This window comes from Drosophila biarmipes, chromosome 2R, assembly GCF_025231255.1.
Source record: "Drosophila biarmipes strain raj3 chromosome 2R, RU_DBia_V1.1, whole genome shotgun sequence".
NCBI classification, from domain to species: domain Eukaryota; kingdom Metazoa; phylum Arthropoda; class Insecta; order Diptera; family Drosophilidae; genus Drosophila; species Drosophila biarmipes.
Window position 1 is genome coordinate 11027034 of NC_066615.1, and position 11057 is coordinate 11038090.

The 11057-nt window shown below is 53.2% G+C and overlaps 2 protein-coding genes across 3 annotated transcripts; one reads left to right on the top strand and one right to left on the bottom strand.

Moving 5' to 3' along the window:
- Window positions 1–968: 968 nt before the first annotated feature.
- On the bottom strand, window positions 969–6761 carry LOC108030256 (bromodomain-containing protein homolog). The gene is made up of 4 exons (XM_017103076.3): window positions 5357–6761; window positions 4037–5295; window positions 3697–3974; window positions 969–3508 (listed from the first exon to the last, which is right to left on the bottom strand). Exons 1-4 carry the CDS (start codon window positions 6501–6503, stop codon window positions 1909–1911), a joined length of 4284 nt encoding a protein of 1427 aa, XP_016958565.1. The 5' UTR covers window positions 6504–6761; the 3' UTR covers window positions 969–1908.
- Window positions 6762–7347: 586 nt separating this feature from the next.
- On the top strand, window positions 7348–10204 carry LOC108030371 (histone-lysine N-methyltransferase, H3 lysine-79 specific). 2 transcript variants are annotated; one of them, XM_017103239.3, is made up of 6 exons: window positions 7348–7517; window positions 7584–7764; window positions 7828–8890; window positions 8952–9048; window positions 9160–9826; window positions 9891–10204. In XM_017103239.3, exons 1-6 carry the CDS (start codon window positions 7449–7451, stop codon window positions 10082–10084), a joined length of 2271 nt encoding a protein of 756 aa, XP_016958728.1. In that variant the 5' UTR covers window positions 7348–7448; the 3' UTR covers window positions 10085–10204. The 2 variants fall into 2 exon arrangements, with proteins under 2 accessions (XP_016958728.1, XP_016958729.1); XM_017103240.3 differs by having other exon boundaries at window positions 9163–9826.
- Window positions 10205–11057: the final 853 nt, after the last annotated feature.

Below are 11057 nucleotides of genomic sequence, written 5' to 3' on the forward strand. Positions count from 1 at the left end.
CCACAATTGCTGCGGTTTTTCAAGTCTGAGCACGTGAGAAATGCGTAGAAAATATTTCAAGATTTTGTGATTTATTTTTGTTATGCGTTGCAATTGTCACGCATACAGCTTAATTTTTCATGAAAAAAATCACTTTGTTTATGTTTTGTTTTGACCGTCTATTCAATCGCTGCGCTCAATCTTGTGGTTTAATGCTCGCCTTTCAAGTTAATTGGCCTAATCATGTTTCTGGACCGTGACTTGGGGATTTCGAGCTGCTTACTTTTTTCCACGCAAAAGAAGCAGTAGAAACGTAAGAAATAAGAAGCTAAACTAAACGATTGTTAGCAACGTAACACTTTTTATCAGTTCATATTTAGCTTTACTTTGTTGCATCATTTAATTATTGTATTTCAAATATTGAATTCTATTTCTAGAATTTTTTAAAACGCATTTTTGAACTTAGGTTATAATAACTAATATATAATAATATTTGCTCTTTGTAATTATTTTATGTTGCGTATATAAAATCTCTGTCCAACTTCAACATTGGTTCGTATTTTAAACAAGTGATTCCGAAACTGTAGGCCTCTGTAAAGTGAACTGTAGCCACAATATCTTATAAGTTTAATATCTTCAAAAGAGAGTTTTAGGACGTTCGCTGATGAAATCGAAAGTCGAATACCGAGTGCAAGTGAATCACGTGGCTAAAACAAAGGCTAAAAGTGTACCGCTGGAAAACTGTAAAACAAAACATCTGCCCGGGTGATAATTGATGTGGGGTGAATATGACACTCTTAACAGCCCCAAAACGCGGTGAATGAACCTGGATAATCAAAGTAAATATAAGTCAATTCCTGTCGAACTTTACTGACGCACTTTCGGTGTCAATTGCGAAATGAGGCTGCTAAAACTGTAAGCCTGTGGATTTGCATGTGGAAAACTATGGCAGTGCCCCTAAAACTGGAAGTACAACGCATACAACACACTTTTGTTTAAAACATTTATTTTTCTGCATTTAGTTTACCATTAGATTTAAACAATATTCAATCTTGTTAAGGGCAAAGGTGGTGGTGTGGGGTGGGGATCTGGGAGTTTGATTGGGGGGTTTGGAGCCAACTACTTTAATACTTAATTGTCTACGCTTTCCACTTAGGCATACGAATTTTTGCATTAATTACACACAGTAATTATAATAATAATAATCCTCCTCCTGCTAATACATCATAATAATCAAATATATTATTTGTTCATATGGAAATCAAGACGTACACTATTTGCATATAGAGATATATCGATTTATGTAGAGACTCACGCGCACACACACACATCTATACAATTTGTAATGCTATTTGTAAATGTTCATAATCATTTCCTATCCTCTAAATAGCGCTTTAGGTTTTTACACGACTTTTAACTTGAGGTGCCTGCTGGCTTTGTTTTGCTGATCTATGTTTGTATTGTTGCTTTCGGGGCTTAACTGTAGGAGAGCTTAAAACTATTTAACTTAAACATTGATTTGATTTCGCGTGAATCGTCTTGAGGTTATAAATTCCATGTTGTTGTGATTCGAACCTATTTCGGGACCTACTTAACATTTCAAATCGTAGTCACAAAGCCAAATAATGTACAAAAAGGATCCTCCAACGAATTCGCTAACTGCGCGTATTACAAACTGTACATAATGGTATATGGGGGCAAACGATTCCCGGGTGACTTGGCAACAAACGAAAATCAAAGACACTTGCAGTGCAAATTGGAAATCCGCAACGAAATACTCTAATGGAGGGCCTTCTTCAACTGCGTCATCTTCGAGTACCGAGTAACAACAAACGAGATATAAAAATACGAGCGATCCCTTTGGGGGAGCTAACTAAATGGCTAAAGCCTTTCGAGCGGCGCCTACAGGTGCAGTCGGGCCATCAGCTTTCACATGATCGGATCGGGTCCCTGGCCCTCCAAGTCGGAGACCTGGCTCTGGTAGTGCAGCGCGTCCTGGTACGCCTTCTTCACAGCCTTCCGCTCCGCCGGCTTTCGCGACTCCACCAGCTTTTGCTGGTCCAGCTGCTTGTCGATGCCGAGGATGTCCAGCTTGTTGGCAGGCAGCCACTGCCAAGTGCGCTTCACATCGAAGAACAAGACCAGGAACACAATGTCGTCTAGACAGTTCTTGCGCAGCGCCAGGACATCGGTGGGCGGGGCGGGCAGCGGCACTCCGTTGTACACAAATCCCTTGGGCGTCTTGGGGTCGAGGATGAGGGCCGGGTACCAGGGATACCCGCGGCACTTGGCCCACACCAGCTGCAGTGGCTCCAGCGTCGGCTTCTGGCCGTGCGAGTGGTGATTGTGACGTTCCGAGGAGACGGACTCCTTGCTGCGATTGTTATTTGTGGGAGTTGCACTGGCCGCCATGGTGTTCCTCCGAGCTTTAATGTTGTTCACCAGCGGCGAGGCGTTTGGCGTGGCTGACCGCAGCTTGCCCGCCCTTCGCAACAGCGGCGGAGGCGTGGCCGTGGAGCTGGTGGACTCACTGAGGTTGCTGCGCCGCTTGCCGCGTCCCCTCGCCCCCGTCAAAGATACTGCTCGTGCCATTGTCGTCGGAGTGGGAGTACTGCGCGTGCCCAGCTTCATTGTCTTGTTCTGCCGCGCGCTCAGAGGCCGCTCCTCATCGTCATCATCGCTGGAGCTGCCGCCACTACCGCCGCTGCTGCTGCTGATGGCCATGTTGCCGTTGTTGCCCTGCATGTTGTTAATGGTCGCGTGCTGCAAGTCCATGGCGTCCGTGGTGCCCTCCTGTGACGATGAGTCCCTCTCCTCGCTGCGACTCCTGCGGCCGTCTCTGTCAGCATCCGCATCCGCATCGCCGTCGCTCGCCTCGTCGCTGTCGAAGTCGGAGCAGCTGCCCGACATGCTGAAGTCGGAGCAACTGCTGCACGGACTGCTCGACTGCGAGGGAGCATCGTCGCTGTCACTCACGTCGCGCTGATTGTTGGCCCGATACACCCGGAAACTGTCCGGGATTCGTTCGAATGGCAGGGGCTCGGGCATGGTTAGCGTCTGACTGACGGGCACCGCCGGGTTGGGCGACTTCTTTGGTGACATGGAGGAGCTGTGCCTCACCTCCGGCAACCGACGATAGCGACCCGGCCTCTTTGGCGACTTGCCGGCCAGACTCGCGCTTAGCTTATTGTTAATCGCGAGGGCCGTGGAGGTCAAGCTCGTGGCTCCAGCTGCGCCGGCTAACGACGACCGTTCCATTCCAATGCCAGATGCGATTCCACTGCCACTGCTGCTGTTCTGCGTCAACGCAAAGTTTGAGACAGTGGGCGGAGCTGTGGCCAGGACGTGGTTCAGCGTGCTGCCACTGGAGGCAGCTGTGGCCGCCGTTGTGGCGGAGGAGGAGCTGCCGCTCGTGGACTGAGTGTTTGATGACTGCGAGTTATGGTGCTCTTCCTTCACAGGCGTCGTCAGAGGTTCCGAGGGCCTCTTCAGGGCAGCCTGTGACTTGCGCGTTAACAATATGGCCGTTCTGGAGAGGATTTATAGAGGATTAGCTTGTAAGTATCTTGTAAAAATTAATTCTTTTGTAAGGACCAGCCCTCCATTTTTTATGAACAGTATCAGATCAAAGTTCCAACTTCTAAATTTGCTTTAAAATATTATTGCCGATTGGGGAATCTATTGGCTGAAGGTGTATCTTCTCTATGTGAAACTCACCTCCGATTTATGCCCACGGGAGAGCTACTGTTGTTTAGACTCTTGATGGGGCTGCAGGGCGGTGTTTGGGTGGCGTTGAGCAAGTCCTTGGACACGTTATCCTCACCCTCGCCCATTGAGTCTTCATCGGAGTCCTCTTCTTCGTCCTCCTCGTCGTGCGCCAGTTCCATGTCCACAGCACTGCTATTCAACCGTTTGCGTGTGCGCTTTTTAGAAGGCGAAGCACCCACTGCCTCCTCATCTTCACTTTGGGACAGGTTACCATGTGATGAGTGGCGCTGTGGAAAACATACACATATTAGTTATAGAACTATAAACGTGAGGTAAACCCAAGACTCACTGCTGCAAATCTCGCCTTTTGGAGACTTTTGCGCATCCGCGTAATCTCCAGTCGAATCTGCTTGATTTTCTTGGTGCGGTAGCTAGGGTTCTTCAGGACCTGCGACTTGTCGGCTAGGATGAGCAGCTTCTGTACGATGTCCTCGCTGGCTGGCGCCGCCAGCAGCAAGCGTAGCTCCTGTTCCACCTCCACTTCAACGTGGTCGACATGAGAGCGTTGCGAACGCTCCAGGAGACCATCCCGCTGCAGTTCCTTTCTCAGCTGGACAAAGAGAGGCGCCGCCTGGTCCCGCATCCGTATTCCCGCGCGATAGAACACCGTGTCCTTGTTGTTGTACGCCAGGCAATTCTGAATCATCAGATCGAAGTCAGCTTCCAGCTGCTCCAGCGAGGTGTACTGGCAGTCCTTAAGCTTCGATCGCATGGTGCCCAGATCCATGGGCTGCTTCACAATTTCCGTGTAGTCGGGAACTTCACTGGTGTCCACCGGCTCTCGGAAGATCTCCATGCTGTCGCGCGCCTCCAGCGCGTCCAGCAGCTTTGTCAGGGCCGCCTCCAGCGGATTCAGCTGCAGCATCACTACCTCCTCGGAGATGCGAACGAAGGCCACCTTTAGCTTCTCGCGCTTGCGCACCAGCTCGCACAGAAGGCGCGCCCGCTCCAAATCCTGCCGCAGGCACTGCCAGTACTTGAGCTGCCGATACAACTCGTTCGTATCCGGGGATCCCTCGATGCCGTTGCGCTGGATCACTCCGTGGTTGTTGCCCTGGCTCTGCAGGCGACGCAGCAGGGGCACCCCGTTGCGATAGTGCCTCTTTAGCGTCCAATAGGCGATAATGCGATCGAGGAACTCCTTTTTGCGCTGCATCGTCACCATGGTGGCGATCTCCTGAACCCGGTCCGGTGGAATAGTGGGGATCAGCACCACGGGCGCGGTGGAACGCTTCTTGGCCAGGGCCTTGCGCGCCTCCCGCATTTTGTGGCGTGTGTCCTCGAAGTCCGGCACGTTCATCTTCAGCTTGGCGTCCGCCGGCGTGTGGGAGTGGCAGTAGGCAAACTTTTGGACGTGCATGGACGAATCGTTGTGGCCATCCTTGACCGTGTCCATGGTCATGTAGAGGCCCGCCTGCTGGGCGCAGGTAACGTGGAAGGCGGCGTAGCAGCTGTTGCGGTGGCACTGGATGCAGGCTCCAAGGCCCTTCTCCTTGCACACGTAGCAGGTCAGTCGCCACCGAGCAGGGGGAATGGTCTCGATTGAATCTAGGTAGAGAAACAGCAATTAATGTAGAATAAGCAGGGGTTGACCGAAAGGGATTTGTACCTATGGGCTCCAGAAAGACGGTGTTGGCGAACCTGACTTCCGGAATCCACAGCGCGCACACCACGTGCGCCCACTGGCCGTGGTCCGTCTGCTTGAAGGCCCCACCGGCATTGGGGCAGAGCACACAGTTGACGGGCTTGCTGGGCGACTGCAGGCATCGCCGGCACAGCCACTGGCCCTCCGGGATGTAGGGCACTCCGTAGCAGTCCTGGTGCACCGCCAGGTTGCACATGTCGCAGAAAAGTATCACGTTGGTGTTTTGGCACTCGCCGTCCAGGCAAATACAGCACACTGCATCGTCGTCGACCTCGACGCCCGTGGGTGTGCCGTTGGCTGCCGCCTGGAAGTGCGACTCCTTCTCCAGCCGGTCCATCAGCAGCTCCATCGTGTCGATACCCACGGCGTTCAGGCCGAGCCGCTGGCGCTCTTCGTTCATGTGCTCCAGCCAGGCGGAGTCCTCCTCGTCCACGTCGTACTCCACCTCGCCGTCCAGCTCCTCCAGCGACTTCTCGATGAAGCGGTAGTAGGCCAGCGGCCGAGGCGGGGCATCAGGCACTCGGTAGTCCGGAATCTCGGCCACCCTGGCCACAGGCACCTGGACTCTCGCCCAAGGTGCGTTCTCCTCCAGCGGGGGTGCGTCGGCATTCAGGATGCAGCCCCTGGCTACCAGGGCGGCGAACTCCTCGTCTTCCACGAGCGGCAAGGCGTCATCGATGCCCAGGCGCACGCTCTTTCCGTCCAGGTTGAACGTCACGGTGGCCTCGTCCTCGTTGTAGGCCACCAGGGACTCGGGATTGGCATACTGCCGGTTGGGGCCGCCTCTGGATGCCGTTCCCCCTCCTGCACTGGCCGAGGAACAGCCGTTCCTGGCCTCCGCACCGACGCCACCGGGCGCAGGGTGTTCCTTAAGCGGGCGAGGCGTTGAGTGGTGCCCGCCAGAGCGGGAGCGCGCCTTCTTTCGGCTGGGAGTCAGCACGGGCGTCAGCGGCTGGGGGTTGTCGTGGTCGTACTTTACAAGGTGGTACTGCAGGCCCATGATCGTCTTGTAGCTGCGGTCGCAACCGCGGACGGGACAGGCGAACGGCGGCTGCGACTGCTGGCTCTTCACGCCCTTGCAGTACTCCACTGCGTCGAAGTCGAGGCCCATGATCTGGGTCGGCTCTGCGGCGGGATCTGTGGGATCTGCTGCAGCTGGCTTCTCGGGGAATGGCGGTTCGCTGGTCGCGGATCGCGGGCACTGTGTCTACTCCGCGGCACGGGTGCGCATACGTATGGGCATCCCACGGTGGTCGTCGCAGAGCGCGCGGTTTTGGCTGTCCACCGTTCCTGGTCGATTTTCGTTGGCTTGTTGCAAATTTTTTAACAAATGTGCTAGGGATGGGCGCTCGCGTCAGCTCGCCATGGCGATACTATCGTGGCGCCGTGTTGTGCAGCACTGGAGCAGTAGATGAACAAATTTTGATGAAAGTGACCTCTCTTTTGGCTTTTTACTCTTTATTCTACATTACTTTGCTCAAGTGATTAATTTTTGACCGTCTTATGTTTTCTTTCTTTCATTTTTCGCTTAAAGTTCGGACCACGAAGAGTTTTACAGCACTGATTACTAGAGATGGTAGATTGGGGAGCCAACTGGAACTGGTTCAATTGAATATTTATTTTCCAGCTGGGAAGGGTCTGAAAGCCTGTTTTAAGGTGTTTAAATCAGCTACTAATTAATACTATCCAATTAAAAATATATTTCCTCCAAAATGGGTCCAGGCAAACCAGTTTTGGTTGTGTTTTTTATTTTGCGCGGGAACTTTCTCGACCATCCAGTGTTGGCAGGCGGCGGTGCAAGTGCGCCCCACAGCACGAAAGGTGCTGTTAACTGGTAACAGAGCCATGTTAGGCGGGTGACGCCGCTTAGTTAGCAAAGACAACCACCGTTCCTTAAAAAAATACCCTATTTTCGGTCTTTTTAACGAATATAAATGGTATTTAAAGAGCGGTCACACTGAACTGACGCGCGTCCATATTGCCGCCATTTGAAAAAAACGAAGTAATCGGAGGAATCGAATCCTCATTTTGCAGTTGTCAGATACAGTTGCTAGCTATGGAGGACATCTTGGGCGTGCTGGGCTCGCTCCCTGATTTGCGGAGAGAGCTTGAGGTCCTGCGCAAGGTACGCCCGGAACAAGAGGCCCAAATTCCAGCACAGTCAACATGGCGTCGTTTGTTTTTTTCTTAGGCCCACTTCGATGAGCTCGACGCCCTCTTCTACGGCATCGCCCATCCGGAGGCCGAGGCCAAAGCGGCGGACAGCGCTCCGGCGGCGAAGAGTCAGGAGAACACCTCGGTGACCCCGCAGCAGACGAAGAAGCGCGCCAAGCGACTCTCCTCCCTGGCCGAAGATCACGACGAGCCCGATAGTGAGTATACTGGTCTGGCGGACGACAGGCACCTGGCTAACACAATGCAATGTTTCCTTTCAGCTGTCCCGGACACCACGGTCAATACCACCACCACTCGCACGAGCGCTCGGGTCAGCAACTCCCAGCTGCTGGCCATCGCCGAGGATGAGCACAACTCCACGGCCTCCCTAATGCCGCCTCCGCCTGTGCCCGCCGCAGCGGATACCACCATTAGCTCCGGACGGCCACAGCGCGCCGCCAAACTGAAGACCGAGAAGCTGCTCAAGGAACCCTCTCTCAATCGCAAAATGCGCCGGCCCAGCCACGAGGAGACCATCAAGGTTAAGGTGGAGAGCGAACAGCGGCCTTCCCAGTTCAACAGCTCGACAAGCGGGCGGCCGGCACAGGAGAGCGAAAAGGAGCAGCCTGAGCCAGAGCCGGCAATCCCAGCAGCGGCGGTGCAGGAGGAGGACCCCGAGGATGCGAACACCACAAAGACACTACGCGTGAAGATCAAGCGCGAGAAAATCAGCGGCGAAGGACTGGCACCATCCACTGATGCAAGCACGGCCACAAATGTAACCACTGTCTCCTCCGTGACAACGGAGGCTGTTCGGCCGGACGATACGGTGGCCAGCAACACTACGACTAACACCACTGCCAACACCACTGAGGTCACCAAGAAGGGCCGCAAGAAGAAGAAGGATGCGGAGAGCCACCGACCCATTAAGGTGGAGCGCTTCAGCGACTTAGACAAGAACTCGCCGGTGTCGTCGCGCACGCGCAAGTGCAGCACCGAGTCGCGACCAAACCAGGAGCGGTCCATTTACAAGGACGCACTCGAGGGTCCTTCCGTGGCAGAGCAGTCAACGGCTGCAGTTGCTCCGACTGCTGCCAATGAGACGGGGACGATTTCCAACGCCACCATGGTGCTGGGCCCGGCGCCAACTGATGGCAGTCCCATGGGTCCAGCTGGGGATGCCACCTTTGAGGTGCACTCCGGCGACAAGAAGGCGCCGCTGATGAAGCAGGACAGCCTTCTCACGGAGGACGAGTCGCTAGACGAGAAGCTGCCGGCGACCACCAAGCTGCTATCCAGCATTAAGGCCATAAAGCTTCCCACACGCACCCACGAGCTCTTCAAGTGAGTAAAGCCTTTCTATCTACTTGTGATCCCTTAAAGCATATATTTGTTGAACACACAGCCCACTGCTGCAGAGTCCCGTGAAGCTGCGAGTGGAGGCTTTCGAGAATGCGGCCATTGCCCAGACCAACATGCGCCCCAAGCGGGCTAAGGATGTGGTAAGTCACATTAAATTTCGCCACTAACTTTCTACTGAACCTCTTTACAAAGCCCCTCACGATCAGATAGCTAAAAGTCCTACACCATCCTAACCATCTCTCATTCTCCAGCAGGGCACGCCAGGAACAAGCAACACCCCCAAGATTGGCAAGCTGCCTGCGCCGACGGTTGGTCGCTTTTTCACCCCAACCCAGACGAGCAGCACGCTGCCGTTGAGCTCGGCGCAGCCCAAGAAAGCGCCCGCCAGCGCGTCCAAGGCCGCCACCCTAATGAAGACTGCTACTGGAACGAACCTGAAGTCCGTCAACTCCACGTCCACGAAGACGCTGTCGCGCGAGAACAGCGGCGACGATTTCCGCAAGGGGCTGCACAACCTCGCCGAGGAGCGCAAAAAGCTGCGCGAACAGAAACACCAGCAGGCTGCTCTGCAACGCGAAGCCAAGGAGCGGGAGCGGGCCGAGCGAATGGCCAAGTTGGCCGCCGAGCGCGCCAAAAAGCAGGAGGAACGGAAGCGCATTGAGGAGCGGAAGCGGCAAGAGCTGGAGGAGCTGCAGCGCAAGATGCGCCAGCAGGAGGAGGCTGAGATGCTCAAGAAGGCCAAGGCCAAGGAATTGGAGCAGCAGAAACTGCAGCAGCTGACCGGCGCCAAGCCCAAGAAGATGCTGCCGCCGCCGCCGAAAACCAAGTACACGTGGGAGATGCTGCACGAGGACGACTCCACCGACGACGAGGGAAAGGTCACCCACAAGCGCCCTCCGGCACCCACCTGGAGCAGAAGTAAGTTGCATTTTCTGGCTTTCAACATGTACGACCAAATGCCTAAGCTATGTGCTTTTTGCAGGCCACGTGAGGGGCGAGGCGATCGCCATGCAGAGCCACTGTCCCACAGACATCATCGACAGCTTCTTCTCGGTGGCGCCCACCACCCCGGACCTGAAGCAGATATTCCCGAACATCGATCCCAGCCAGCTGAAGCGCAACTCCAGCGTGCTGTGGTCCACGCCGCCGCGCTACTCCGAGCTGCCGAAATACTAGCCAAGTAGTCCTGTTCTCTCTCTACCCGTAAATGCACATGTTTATGATCGGATGAATAAAGTTAATTGTGAAAATTAAAGCGGAGTACCGCTGCCCGATTCACTGCGACTCTGACACTAATACCCAGCTGCTTAAGAACTATTAAAGCCGCCAGCGTGCTCAATTAATGGTTCGCTGGTGGCCGCTTGCCGATTCCATTAGCAAAGCTGCCCAACAATGGAGTCGCCGATTCGTGAAAAGTGTGAAAACGCAGAGGATGGCAGGAAAACAAAACGAAGTGAAATAAAATCGAATACGAGAAAAGAAAACAAGCCCGGCAAACACAATTTCACTTGTCATGGGGCATGGTTTTGTGGCATGATGAGCAGACGATCGAACGGACCGCCTCGATTCGATTCTCTTTCATCATCTTTCCATTGCCAAGCTCAGTTTTCTTCCAAGCCATTCTCATTTTCAATTGAAAGCCGAAATCGGCGGACTCAGCCTTGGCCATTTGCATAGTAATTGCCGCCGCTCGGAGTGAGTTCCGCCTGGAAATCGCCGTCGATCCACTTGGGACTCGCTGGGACAATCTCAACCGGAGATCGAACCAAGGAGCGTATGTTCGCCAAATGGCCACTTTCAATTGTTATTGTTTCCGAGCAAGAGGCCTTTGTCAGTGCTTCTTTTCGCACAGACCCAAGTCATTCAAAGCTGAATCCAGCTTTTTGCAGAGCAATCCCTCAGGAACATCATGACTTTTCCATGTAGAACAATGGTTACTCTAGCCAAGTTTGGAAAAGAGAGGTTTGCAAAATGTACGATTTAACTTAATATCCTTCATAGGAACAGTTCGATATTTTAAAGTGTATAGCATAAGTTGACAGTTAAAATAAATAAAAATAAAATAGTTTTAGTGATAGAAGATAGATAGTTAAGAAATGTTGCAAGTTGAAGATTCAGAAACTACTCATAATATTCCATTATTTTCCTG